This window comes from Ammodytes marinus (assembly GCF_949987685.1).
Source record: "Ammodytes marinus genome assembly, chromosome: 21".
In the NCBI taxonomy this organism is placed as follows: domain Eukaryota; kingdom Metazoa; phylum Chordata; class Actinopteri; order Uranoscopiformes; family Ammodytidae; genus Ammodytes; species Ammodytes marinus.
In genome coordinates, this window is record NC_137225.1 from 14472191 (window position 1) to 14486846 (window position 14656).

At 43.1% G+C, this 14656-nt stretch overlaps 1 protein-coding gene across 2 annotated transcripts in view; it reads left to right on the forward strand.

Annotated features, from left to right (window-relative positions):
- The window catches only part of slco5a1 (solute carrier organic anion transporter family member 5A1), a 38430-nt gene that overhangs the window by 7614 nt on the left and 16160 nt on the right, over positions 1–14656 (forward strand). For both annotated transcript variants that reach the window (XM_080050278.1, XM_080050277.1), the window contains exons 3-4: positions 13300–13432; positions 13531–13748. In XM_080050278.1, coding sequence (XP_079906404.1) covers positions 13300–13432; positions 13531–13748 — 351 coding nt within the window. The remainder of the gene's footprint in view (positions 1–13299; positions 13433–13530; positions 13749–14656) is intronic.

The following is a 14656-nucleotide window of genomic DNA, read 5'->3' on the forward strand; positions in this document are numbered from 1 at the left end:
CTGTCTAGATGGAAAGCTACTCTAAACTGTGATGTCTGATTCTTCTATGAAAGCATTGCCTGTCCAGTAACATTAAAAACAATTCACTTCAGATTCCCAATCTCTTTTGGCTGAAAGCACTCAAAAACTGAAAAACCAACTGGGTATTTTCACTGATTACACTAATCGGGCATTGTGAAGAAAAAACATGCCCTTCCTTTTGCCTGTTGTGTCCAGTCAGGAAATGAGTGTTTGTCAATAATTACCAGATGTTTATCCATTGCCAAGGATGGGTGGGGGGAGGTACAGTATGTTCCCCTGATGGCTATCAGCACAGATGGTAAAGACACAAAGTCTTGAGTGAGTTGCTTTTGCGTCAAATCTCTCCTGTTCAAATAGTTCCATGTACTGAACAGAGACAGCCCGCACAAGCACGTCAAGCTGAGTAACATTCCCTTCACTCCCCCTTGTGCATCTTATCTGCTCGGCTCAGCTCCGTCCCCTCTCCAAGTTGATTCAGCCGGCGGGGTGTTGTGATGAGTGTTGTGTTGACAAAGATTTAAAAAAAAAAGTCTCCCTCTATACTAATGTTGTGTCCTCAGAGAGAAGGACTCGCTATTGTTCTACTTGACCACTGCTGGAAAGATAGTGAGAGAGGGCTGGAGGGAGACTTGTTAATGGCATTTACATAAGTGTAAGAACGTGTGGATGACAAAAAGTTGTGGTATTCTGGCCGAATAAAGTGCTATTGTACACAAAAGTGAAGATAAGGTCAGCAAATTCTGTTATCCATACGGACATCCAAACGGACTTTCTCAATAGTGCAACATCAGCGAGATAAAAGCTTTGGTTTTTCTAATGGGTTTAGTTTATTTCTATTTTTATACAACTTTTTACATGGAAGTTGTCCCCTTCTGACCCTAAGCTGTGCTACTGTGCTCGCTACACATAGCAGTCCCATCTGTGTTGAGCCTCCTGGAGGGACAGGAGCCCAGGAGAGAGACTAATGTCACAAAACCTTTTCTGACCTTACCCTGTGGGATCACTGCTGCACGCACGCATGCACACATGTATGCACACATACTCAGTCACATACAGATGTGCTTTCTGGGACCAAAAAGGGAGCCTGACGGGGGGGGGGGTAAAGACTGGGGTGCATTTCGCTGTGAACGTTCATTTGTCTGTCAGCCAGGCTCTGTTATGCCACTAAATGTAAGGTTAAGCTGGTTGTGCATTATATAAGGCAGACTAATAGGCTAACAAGTAGCGGCGATACAGCTCATTGGCGAGACAACGTTTTCTGTCAATGTCAGCTTACTGAATTTGCTCGTTGTGATGCCATGTATGGGAGAAAAATGCAGCTGTGCAGTTTATTCAATTACACAATAGGAATCTTTTATAAACCGGATAGGTGCTTTTAATACAATTTACCCAAGCCTGCCTGCCTGCCCCTCCCAATGCTAATTATTTTCCAGGCTTTTGTTCCTGGGCCTGTGTGTTTTACATTTTGAGGGGCCTAGTTATTGGTAGGCCCTTTAGGGTGTGTGAATGGTGACAGAGCAGCTGTTGAGAGCTGGCACAGCACTTGCACAGGGGTTGTCTGTCTGTGCGCATGTATGTGAGTGTGCACCTGCAGTTGGGGGTGGGTGAGATTTTTGGCTCTAGGGGTTGTTGGGTGCAAGCACGAGGCAATGTTTTGTGTTGCAGCCTGTGCACTTGGTTTTCCTGCAAGCATGTGCAGTCAGTGGAATTTGAACATATTCTCTTACAGTGTGTAGGAGACACTTACGCTGCAGAGGTAGTCCTTTTCCTACATGAATTTACACCAAACATTGTGAAATTAAATCTACTATATTTGTAGTCAATTTGTCTGCTTTGTGCCACGGTGACTTTATTCTCATGAATAGCAATCAAAGTATCGCAGGCTTATGGTTAAAATCACATAATCGCAGCCATTCTTGTAGCCCTTTATCCTCAAATCCAATTTTCTCATTGTTGCAAAGGAAATGGGGCTCACACAGGACTCACATTTGCAAAAACACACTTGCAGGCATAAAGATCATCGGTAAATAGGATTAAGTATGCCTTGATATCCTGGCTAATCTCAGATATATTACGTTTCCTTCAATTGTTTTCTTGAAGTCAAAGCATGAGCTTATGTAGACTGTTAGAAATGGTTGCTTAGTGTGTGAACCTTCACAATGTTTTAACAGGCAAACTCTGTAAATTAAGATCAACATTCTTTCTTGTGTATTTGAGGAGTATCTTGTTCAAGAGTTGGAGGGAGGACGATGTACTAATGAATCGACCAAATTCTTGGCGCGTGCTGACGATGCTTTAGTGCTTTAGCACTATAGACCAGATTGCTGTGCCATGTCTGTCAATGAGAGAGGCTGAAAAGCTGCAGGTGCAAGCTTGTGGCAAGCTAACACCTAAGCCCCACACTCGCTACTATAGTGTGGTTATACCCCGAGCCCAGATGCCCCATTCATGGTCACTCATCAGCTGAAAGCTTATCCGCTAACCTCTCAAATGCAAACACTATGCATAGACAAACACAAAAGAGACTTGGTGTGTTTGACACTACGTTTGGGAGCACTGCACTACCATAGTGTGACTCCATGGTTGCGTTCCGAATCGCATACTTTCTACTATATATAGTATGTAGAAAAAAGATTTAGGATGTACCGATTCTTGTGGACAGATTTAGGATGGTTAGAAGTACCCGGATGTCCTACTTCATGCGGCCAAGATTGTTAGTGTTGAAAAGTGCATCCTATTTGGGCGATTCTGACCCACAATCCAGTGCGCACGTGAAGTGACGTAACATCGACGAAGCCTCCATATGAAAACAAACGGGGATGCGACGGATATAAAAGCAAGAGGCAAGATCAAGGCGCAATGTTATGATGAAATAAGAGAGAAAAGTATGTCCCAATAGTATGCCTACTGCATCCTAACTAGATTCTTTTTATCGTCGGATGTAGTATGTAGAATAGAAAAAAGAAAGAGTATGCGATTCGGAACGCAACCCCTATGTTTGTCACAACTAATGGAGATAAATGCCTAGTCTTCTTCTCCACACTTATTGCTGCTGTTTGACATCGCTGTACAGCTACAACATGACCAATTTTAACATGGAAATACCTTTTATAATCCTTTACTGTACCCTTAATCTTACATATCTGATGATTTATTCAAACTTAAAATACCAAGTGGTTGACTTCACAGCTCTGCAAGAAAGTGGGGAAAAAATAACAATCTTTTCAGCGAACTCTCTGTTCCTGGGTGTTGCACTTTCTGTGCATCATGTTTCGTACATTTGCGAGGTACATACTGACCAGTACCTTTTTCCTTTTGTCTTTGTCCCTTATTGTCTAGTGAGGAGTCTGTAAATCTGATCATATTAGGTCAAAGTTGCAAAGGAAGATGGATTAGGAGGAAAATCCACAGTGTGTGTGAAAGACTTGAGAAATAGTAGAAAGAGAAGTAATATGAAAGGGAGGAGGTACAAAGGAATTAGCAGAATTCTCCCGGGCTGTGCCTTTGGATGACATCTCATCACTAGGCCAGTTAAGGAGAATTGTGTTGGTGTGATTGGCCTGTCACAAGGGGAAGTTGTGAGGAAGGAAGAGTGAAACAGATTTCCGACTGTCTAATAAATAACACTGTTGGGAACTTTTCTCCTCCAACAAACACTTGACTGACAACCAAAGTAGAATTGCTTTGTGCACAGTATCCAATACACGTTCACTGACAACAGTAAATGAACCATGTATGAGCTTACAACCACGTCTGTAAGAGGCGGGTGCATTCAGTTTCTACTATCGCCGTATCATTGGGAGTTGGGGAAAATAAATGTTCTTATACTCATATCAACAATGGGCGAAATACAGTATAAGTGAGTAGACATACATCGCATAAAAATAGTAAGACTTTGCAGTCAAGTATAAAGTTGTCCAAGAACCCTGATGCAATAAAATATAATGGAATTGATCCCCATCAATATAAATCAGAATAAGAAATTATACAAGAACAAAATTGGGACAGGTCCATCCACTGAAAGAAATATTCTTTCATTCAACATAAATCACAATAGTTTTTCAAAAGGAACCTCCACTTTATCAAATTTGTTTCCTAAACTGTTCCCTGAACTCAGACCTTAAATCTTTTGTCCCAAACAGAGCGTTAGTCCACCTGACAGTGATGGATTTAGAGGCCCAGTCACATGTTGTAATGCAGCACACAAGAGCGAGCAGCTGAAGACTGAGCTGATATGCGTCGCTGGCTGGGTTCTCCTTCCATCACCATGTTTCCTGACGATTTCTGCGAATTTGCCATTTTAGATTTTCTTTGCATTCAGCCAGCCTCCCCCGACCCTTCGGCCCCTCCTCAAGTGGATTCTGCAAGACTTCGCCGTCAGCAGCATATTTCTGTTCTTTTGCTCATCGTGCAGGTCCAGTTAAGCCTTAGGCCAGCATCACAATCAGCAGAAACTGGTCATTCGGTGCCAGAGTTGAGATCCTTGACCCCTCTGATGTACACAAAAGTTGTATCGCAAAACGTGTGGGAGGGAGTTGGTCCCTCAGGAAAGCCTTGCATGATACAAACTCAAGTGGTAACTGATAAAGGTCACTGATACGACAGCTTAATTCTTTGTGGACTGGCTGGATTATGTATGGTTAAAACACTTAATAATATGAGGAAAAGTTAGAAATGGAAGAGAACCCCTTTTTTTCCTACATACTTCATGGATTTTCCACCTATCGTCATGAAGTTTGGTGTGCAGCCTAACGGGACTGACAGATACACATTCAATTCCAGCCAAATCAATCAAGGAACATGGCCGCTATTAACGGCAAATTTTTTGCTATACGTTTTTCAAATCCTCACCAAACGAGATGCTTTTCGTCAGCTCGTGTGTGGCAGAAGTTGAGCCGAAGCCTTACGGATAGGGTGCGCCGCGTCTTCCAGGCTAGCGGTCGGAGGCGACAGGCGGCTGGCACATTCAGAATTTCCGTGAAATTTTCTAGTGACGGTGCACGTTGGCTTTTTCTTGCACCATGACCAAGATATGGGCATAACTATCCTGCAGTGATGAGCCTTTGAAAGAGGACACCATTCCTGCTTCTTTTCTTTCAAAAGGGTGGCAGAATCCTATCGCTCTAGTCGAGCATGCACAGTAGTTGCATCTTCACCTGCCCTTTCAGTGTGCCAACCCCCGTGTATCATCAATAATGCAGCACATGACCTGCATCTGGATGAGAGACAAGGTCACTAGGTCAAAGTTTGCAGCACAGAAGAGCACTGTAGGAAGGGGGAGGAATGGCAAAGGCAGTCTTAAGATGATTATCGAGTCTTTCGCTCCCCTCGTGAACAGTCATGTCTAAAGGGCTTATATCCGTAATGCCTGGAGGAAAATGGGTACAGAAGTCTAATGGGTGGCCTGAGGCGCTTTGATGTTGCTGTGTTCATATGGTTCTTAGAAGTCGTGTCGGGCTGATAAAGTCTTTACTCTCTCTGCCCGTACCAGCCTGTACTGACTGCACACCAGGATCAAAGTCTTGACTGTACTTGATTCATTAAGATACTCACCATATCCCGCATCTTACAGCGCTTTGTACCATGGGACAAACTGAACTTCATACTTATCTTTACCACCCAACCATGAGACTGTAATAGAAAAGATGTTGTCTTTTGCAGCGTCTAAAGTTCACACTGTTTTCCTGGAAATTGTATGCACACAAATGCTGGGCCATATTTATAGACCTGCAATGGGCCGTGCTCTATTCAGGTGCCCAAACAGAATGGTGGCGCTAAACCAACTGGTGTGCCACTGCAAAGCCAAATCTGCATGTTTATGTTATTATCACATAGACAATATCCACCAGCTTAATAACACATGGCAAATGACTCCTCGGTCAATTTGCAACATACTGGTGCAGTCCAGCTGCAAGGTTATTGTTTGACTTTCATCGGCCTGTGTCTATTTTGGTTCTATTATGTTCCGGTGTGGTTGTTCAGATTCACTGGCATGTGAGGCAGCTAATGTTTGGTAATGGCTAGGGGGGTGGATCAGGATTATCATTCCACGTTACCAATACCACCCATCTAATGACACAAATTCACAAATGTGTGTATATCGTTTCTCTGTTCATTTCTTAATGTCAGATTTGGTGGGAATTAGTGAGTTTGTGTCTATTCTATCTCTTACTTAATAGAAACCATTTTCTATCAGTTTTTCTTGTTCATTTCCACCCCCTGGGCTGTACTACCCACCTCTTTCCTTGGCCTTATAAATTGAATTGAAAAAATGACTAGCCAGTGGATGCATTTAAATAACCCATAACAAATGTTTTATATGGTGAGAACATGAAAATGCTAGTAAATCAGTCTGCATTCATCTATGCATGAATTAGAATTCATTAAATCTTATTTATAAAGCTGCTTTATACTGTATATAAAGTTTATCCTTCAGATCATTACATGTTCGCAGACAGCTGAAGGCAGCAGGACAGATACAGATGACAGATGTTAGGAAACCTGCAGCCTCTGATTTGAAAAGTGCGGTGTTATGCACGGCCGCTCGCTGTGTTTACCTTCATCATATCACATGCAAATGACACCAAGCTAAAGCTTCCACAGAATAACTGCACACATCAGGCTGGTCTCTAACTTGCCTTTTTATGAGAGAGATTTTGGATACCAGAGTGTATTAATCTTCCTTTCCAAATTGAACTCAAAAACATAAAACATTTCATTAATGCTTTATTGTTACAGTGTTCAAATTCACTGAGGTGCTGCTGTGTCACATTTTAAGACATGCCGATATACAATGCAGGTTACAGTAGAATTGGGCCTGGAATTGCGTGCGTGTGTCTGCGTCAGGCCACAGTCCCAGTGCATGCCCTCTGAGTAAAACTGTAAGGTTAGGACTTGTAAGAAGACACTGCCATGTCAGCATTTTGCCATGACAATGCCTTCATTCCTCTGTTTCATTGTCTATTTTTCCTCCTCTTGTCTCTCGGCTTGGGTAAGGTCACATGACTGAATTGATCCCCACAACACAGGGATACATGGAGCACTGTCCCTCTCTCTCTGTTCTCTTTCTAACAGCAGCAACCGCATAGATCATCTATCATAAGGTTCTCAGCTGCAGCTACACTTCCCAAAGGAGCTTTGGACACTGGGCTGGACCGTATAATGCAGCATATCGCAATTCTGAAGTGTGTGTGTGTGTGTGTCTGTGCTGACATTTCAAATCAAGTAGATATTAAATAAAGCTGAATAGCTCATTTAGACTGTTCTTTTCTTCCTTCGCACAGGAGGTGTTGAAATCAATTTTTACCTTAGGTCAGAGTGAATAGCTAATGCTTGTCACATAAATCAGCGTGACACGGCCCTTGAGTAATGCTGAGAAGACAATGTGATTGCATCTTTCAGGGATTAGACGGCTCCGGAGTAACTCATTGAATACAAATCCAAGGTCGCAGTAGTTGCTGTCTGCCATCCATTCCCAGGCTTGTTTGGAGGCTGCCTGGGCTTTGTAGGCTAATAGCCAGGTGGAGCGCTCCATAATTCAGTGAAACTAAGTTTCCAGTCAGAGAGCAGAGAAGGGATTACAGAGCCAGGCTCATACCTCAGCAGCCTTTATGGCAGGAGAGGGACAAGAGAGAAACAAATCTCAAAACAAATGAGACTTACTGCGCATGGCTTGCCCGTAAACATAAACACACTTGCATATTCACACACATTGTGCCGAATGTCCTGTCGGTGTGTGTGCAAATGCAGAAGTGATAAAAGGGCTGCCTGACACTGGGGCGTTGTTTTGCAGCCTCAACCTTACAACCCTGCAATGTTCTGACAAGGCAGTGAAATTCTTATCCTTTTATTTTGCCCACGTTATTAAATCAAATCATTAATCTGCTGTAATGAGTTTGGCCACCAGGGAGCCGCTCCATAAGATGCGATGTGCTCTCTCATCTGGTCCGTGTTCACTTTTCATTCTTTGCTGCTCTGTGTGGGGTGAGCGGTGAGGAGACCATAAGGTCAGGAGAGGTTGGGGGGCAGACGCCATTTTATTGTTATTGGCTTGAATTCCATTCATAGTCGAGGCTACTGTTGAAGAAGTTGGGTGCCATACATCCCAGAATAACTTTTGATTAATTGTTTTGCAGAAGCTGTAATCTTGGTAAGCAAGGTGGCGGTTGCAAGTCAAGCCATGAAGATAATTTCACCAATTCAATGGCATCGTCGGCAGCCACCTATGCTATTACCTTCTTCTTGTAATCATACTTCTAATGGACACCACCTTTTGCTCTTTGCTGCCATTCTCTTTCTGTCTCCCCATTCATTCCTGTCAGCTCTTGAATGAGTGTGTCCAGCTCATGAATACAGACAGAGCTCTTATACAGAGTGTGGAGGAGGCAAGAGTGGAGACAACAGAGCAGCGCCAGGTCCCTGAAGGTTAGATGTGAGAGGGATGTTGCTGAGCAGGCTTTATCACTGTTACACACAGCAGGATCAGTCACTACACAGACTGCAGCCTGGCTCCTCTCCCTCTGTTTCTTTATGTTCCTTCACTCCTCCTTACTCTCGCTCCCCCCTCTCCTCTGATGTTATACTCTTTCTTCCTAACCCATCTGTTTTTTCATTGTCTCCGCTTTCTCTACCTGACACCTTTCTCCCAGTTTTATTTTTATTTCTTACCATATCCCCACTATATGGACTTTCTCCTTTTGGATTATTGTAGAGTAAATCTCATTTTCTAATCCCTGACACCACCGGTCCGTGTCCATCCATCACAGACACTGTAGCTGAGACATTAAATTGGGGTCAATGATGCACTATAAAACTGTAACCATAACCCTCCTTCACTCTTATCCTTGATGCCCTTGAACCTCCCCTGCCCCGTGTCCATGTGTGTATTTGATAGAGAGGGGTTGACCTTGGTGGACGTTAAAGTCACTGATTGATTGGTGCTTTATGATCATTTATTTTCTTTGCTCATGTGCGTGCTAATTAGTTTTGTTTTTTTTGCCCCCAAAGCCAAAAAAAATGTTCTCGAACCTCATCAATATCTTGTTGCTAATATTGGATTCTGCTTGTACCATGTTAGCTTGCACGCTCTGTGACTTCATCCTCAATTTGTATCTCTTCATGCATGTCTAATGCAAATAAGAAAGTCAGCAAGAAAAATTACCTCAACACGTATTGAAAGTCAGACTGGGTGGTTTAGATGCTGACTGTGTACAATATAAAGAGTCGAAAGCCAATAAACGCAATGGAGATCCCCTCATCCATTACCTCCACCACACAGCCATATGAAGCCTTTAATGTACTGTATGTCCTTCACTTGCTGCTGGTAAAGGTCTATTCCGTAATTGAGTAAAGTGAGCCTGTGGCGCGCCATGCGTTCTTCATTGGCATGTGCCCCCTTCACTCCACTGGCGTATGTCCCCGCAGCATGCGTGTTTGTGTGTGATGGAGCGCTGCTGCTGTGCCAGCAATATTCCTCAACTCGATGGCGCTACCCCGACCGGCCGACCTTCATCCCTCAACCGAAGCCCCAGCCTTCCAATCCCTTCATCCCTAAATATCCCGGCATGGTGCCAAGCGGGCAGCGTAGGGCAACGAGTCAGGCACGGTTTATGACAGCCTTCCGTCCTCCAATCGGGCAGAACACATTTAACGTGATGAATGGAGTGGCAAGACAGGCGCTTCCATGATCACCTAAAGGGGGATAAAATATTGCCCGGCCTGCCTGGCTGTCCAAGAAAAGGGACGATGAAGATTGGAGGGCAGCCATAGTACCCTTCTTGCCCGACGATTGACCGGCTGGATGCACCCAGTGTGTCTGCTTTAAGCCAGGGTGTGTTAAAATGACGGTGTGTTATATTTTGGATGAGGAAGGGTCAGCAGTTTGCAAGTTGATGTGATGAAGATGGTTCATTGAAAAGGCCTTTCTCTATCTGGCACTCCCAAGAGCCGACCAATCATTTTCCCATGATTAACCTGCTTGAAACTACAGGGGATCAGTTTAAGAATGGCCAGATTTACAGTTGTGACATCATTGTGAATTGGAAGATAGGTCTGAAACTCAAACATGAGGCAGAAGATTTAATTTCCAGGACCCCCGCACTCTATGAAACCCCCCCATCTTAAAACTTTGTTGTCACTGTCTAGTCTGGCATTATCGCATATAGCCAGCCTTTATACTGCAGCCCATGTTCCGTGCTAAATTGATGGAAATGATTTTGCCATGTACCACAAAAGCATGATTCACTAGCCCAGGGTTTGTGAGACGTTTTTAATTCGAAGATGGAGATAATAAGATAGGACCTCTTGCCGTCCTTGCCAACTATAATGAATTGTTTATTGTCTCTGGTTGGTGATATATCCAGTTACATTGTGTAACGGTTTGACTGCTGCGGTGAATTGACTCTCCAGGCAGCAGGATATTACAAATGGCCTGGGTGAAAAGACTTAAAAAGATGAAATATGATACGCGAGGGAAACGAAGGAACAGGCAGAAGAAGTGAAAGAGTGACGGACACCTGCTTTGGGTGCTTAGAGAAGTGATTCATGTCTGCTTGTGTAGATTTATAGGAAAAACTGCCACAGACCCTTGTGCTCGCATGCAACACACATGCTTTGCTTGTTTGCACAAACATGATTTATATATTTTAAAATGTATGCACTGGTCACTGGTTTTTTTTTGCATCACATGCACTTACTGTATCTGTGCAAAAACTTGTAACAAGGCTGATCACCAGAGCCGTTGGAGCCAATGGAATCACTGACCATTGGTGTGTGTGTGTGTGTGTGTCTCTGCTTTACGCTGATAAGAGGATTTGTTGAAGGGCCTTTTGTTCTCAAAGGAATATTTTCTTTTTTTTTTCAATGGCTTTGTTTAAAGAAACCATGATTTAATTAGATGCATTCGAGCTTTGGGACATTATTGGAGCCACAGGGGTAGTGAACATATGTGGGCTTCTAGGGTGGAAAGGGATGTCCAAAAACAGTATTGTGATGAAAATATGAGGGCAGGAACGGATGCAAACCTCTTGTTATGTAAGAATGCTATATACAAATTGTGGTGGGATAGCTGAAACATTGGCTTGAGAAATAGCTTAGAGGTCTCAGTGAAACGGAGTGAGATGAAATGGCTTGTGAGCTTTGAGATTGTGACAAAAACAAACTTTGTTGATGGACAAGAAGTGAGTGTGTGTGTGTGTAATGCATTTGTTATGTACTCTGACCTGAGATGGGACAGTTAAGTGTTGGTCTGGACACGCAGCACACCTGATGCTAAACACACACTGTTGATAAGGTTTAGTGACGGCAAAAAGTGACGAGATAAAAAGACAAAAGTTAGATGAACAGGATAATTTTGCTGTGTGTCTACTTGTGGTTGTAAATGATTTAATCCCTAGCTGAATAGTAATGCGTATACACACACACACACACCCATTTTAAGAGCCAATCCCTCCCAGTCACACTCTCCCACCCTAATGACAGCTAGGGGCAATGTTCCAGGTGTAATTATAGAAAGGTTTGCACCCTGACTACAAGTTGGTAAATGGCTTTGACTCGCGTCTCTCTGCTGGATGTCCGCGGGAGCTTTTCCCACTTGTCCAATTCCAGGTTATCTAACTTTAATGAGTTTTCCCTTCCTGTGGCACAGTGATGGAACGTGATGGAACTCACCTTTAGTGGGCTTCAAAAGCTGTGAGAAATGACCTCGGGGCTTGTGGAGAGTTCCCACTGGTCTCTGTCAGAGCAGGGGCCTATCCGAAAAGTCCAATCTCCTTACCTATAAGCCTCCTTTCCTATGCCTTAACCCCTAAACGTCATCGGGGTTAAGGAGAGATGAAAGGTGCTTCCTATCGAACATAGGAAAGGACAGCGCTGTTTCAAATGAATTCGACTCCACCTTTCCTAACCGACGTCATTGCGCGACGGCGAGTATTGCTGACGTGAGTCACTAGCGTGAAACTACACTATTCTCCGAAAATTGACTACAACAAGCGCTCGTTTGATCCATGTGTTCTTTTCATATTGATTTTAATCAGGTTGTCGCCAACAGAGTGAGAATCACTCCCTTATATCCCAATTCACATGTGGAATAAAAAGAGGCTACACTTGTGTTAATGTTGAAATTAACTGCCCCCAGTAACTTCATTAAATGTGAAGTTGGTATTTTATTTTCTTATGGTGTAAATTATGTGCTACGAAAATAACTAAATTATGATTGGTCTTTTATGAGTTCTTTATTATCTTAATGGGGGGGGGGGGGGGGGTATTTTGTTTTAGCTGAATTAAATCTTCCTCTCTTCTCTTCTCCTCTCTCTTCTGTTTTGCCTCTCGTTCGTATTCGTGTAGAGTCGGTAAACTCCTTCGGTGGCTTGTTGCTTTAAATATTGCCGCCGTAAAGGATTATGGGATACCACTATCTACGTTCCTTTAGCAAAGGTTGGTCAGGAGTAACCTATGCTAAAGGAGGGTTAAAGGATGAATCGAGGCTCCTTTCCTATGCATTTTGGTTATTCGGATTCACCTATCTGCCGAGCACTTCCGGGTCATCTCGATAGGAAAGGAAATTTCCTATGCAAAAAAGAGTTTTCGGATAGGCCCCTGGTCTTCTTAATGTGGTGGAAGGTGCATCATGGGTAATGAACAGCTCCCACAGGTCTGATGATTTGAACAGTCACCGGAAGCAGTGGGTCATTAAAAGCATCAATGAAGAAAGAAAGTGGGAAAAAAATAAGGCTTTCTTCCTGTTTTTAATAATGAGTTAATGGTGCACGGTGCCGTTTCAGAGGAGGGGGATTTGTTTACGTTTGCAAAGCATGCAGTTACCGTAGTTTACAAAACGCATTTTCTCGACATGGAATTCTTAGTATTGAATAACTCTATCGTCACAAATCAAAACTAAATGATTTTGAGGCACAAGGAACCAAACACAAGACTGCAATATGTATGCAAACAAAACTGTGGGCACTGCTGATGTAAACAACAACAACACTTAAACAGTACATTTTAAGGTAGCTTTCTAACTTTAAACAGTGTTCCAGGGATCCAATTTTCCTGTGAGGAAAGTTTGTTTTGTTGTGAATTGTGTTCAGTTGTGTGAATATACCTTACAAAATGTTCACTTCTCTGACACACCCAAAGTTACATAGTGCACCTTTTTAATTTAGGTTTCATGCTTATCATAAAGTACAAATCATTTATTCTATGTCCATTTTGGAAAGCAGTGTGTGCTGTGACGCAACTATGGACATTTCTTCTGACTATGCTATATGTGTTTCTTTCTAGCCATCATGTATGTGATGGGAGCCCTGGGACCTGCAGCTGGCTACCTCCTGGGAGGCGTCCTCATTGGCTTCTACGTCGACCCCAAAACCGTAGTCAACATCGACCAGAGTGACCCTCGCTTTATTGGCAACTGGTAAACACGCAATTTACCATCTGTGCTGCCTGACAAATGTGTAAATGATCAATCCGTTAGCTGCCTTAACAATCCATCTGTTTTCCTCAATTCTTCAGGTGGAGTGGCTTCCTCTTGTGCTCCGTAGCCATGCTCCTGGTCATCTTCCCCATGTTCGCCTTCCCCAAGAAGCTGCCTCCACGCCACAAGAAGAGGAAGAAGAAAAAGATGGGCTCGCCCGGGGACGTGTCCAGTGACGACGACATGATGAAGGAAAAGACCAGCGGCAAAGGGCAGAACGTCACCTCCTCCATGGGCTTTGGAAAGGACATCAAAGGTGAGCAAACGGGATAATATCAGCCATCTTTTTCGGGTACTACTTTGCATAATACAGGAACTGTGAGCCTATTGATGTACACAATGGCCCGTAATCCAATCAATGACCAGGATTAGTTCGTCTTGTCTAATAGTGGACACACTCCATTGATATCTCATTTAAAGATGTGATCGATTTGTGATGAAGAAAAGGAGGCTGTCCACACCGTTGACTAATGAAGCAGGTAATTCATTATATACACACAGGCAGTTTGAAGACAGTGTGTTCTATTTACTTTAGGGAAGTAATAGTAAACATGGCAATAAGGTCACTCTTCATCGCTGCCAGTTGAAGACTTTAAGCTTTGCAACTTGATTTCTATTTAAGTTGGTACATTTTGTACCATTTTACTTCCCAAAAAAGATCATGCATTCTTCAACTACAAGATTCTATAAATTATGAACGTAAGAGATAGATATTGGTATAAAAACTGCCCCGTGTGCAGCCATGTGCATTTTCTTATGTCTTTGAGCTAGATATACCAGGAATCCCTTGTTTTTTTTCTCTGGGAGAGACCCCCTTATTAGGCTGAATTCTGCGCCAGTGTTTCCCTGTTTTTGCTCGTCTGATATTTCTCCTCTCTGTCAGACAGCTCTCTCCCACTCTCTCTTTTTAAATGAGCTCTCGGGAGACGGCAGTCATGTTCTACTACACACAAGAGAAGACACTGCAGCAGAGCAAAACTGTAGCATACGTGTTTCCTCTCATGCTCTTTATTACATTCAAAGTGACTAAAGCAAACTCTTAACATGTATTTAAAAGAAGTGCATACTCATAGATACATGCTTTTGTATACAACCCAGCGCAGCCCATACACAACTGTGTCCTGGAAAGCAGATAAAACACACGTTGTAAGCATAAATGCGTTC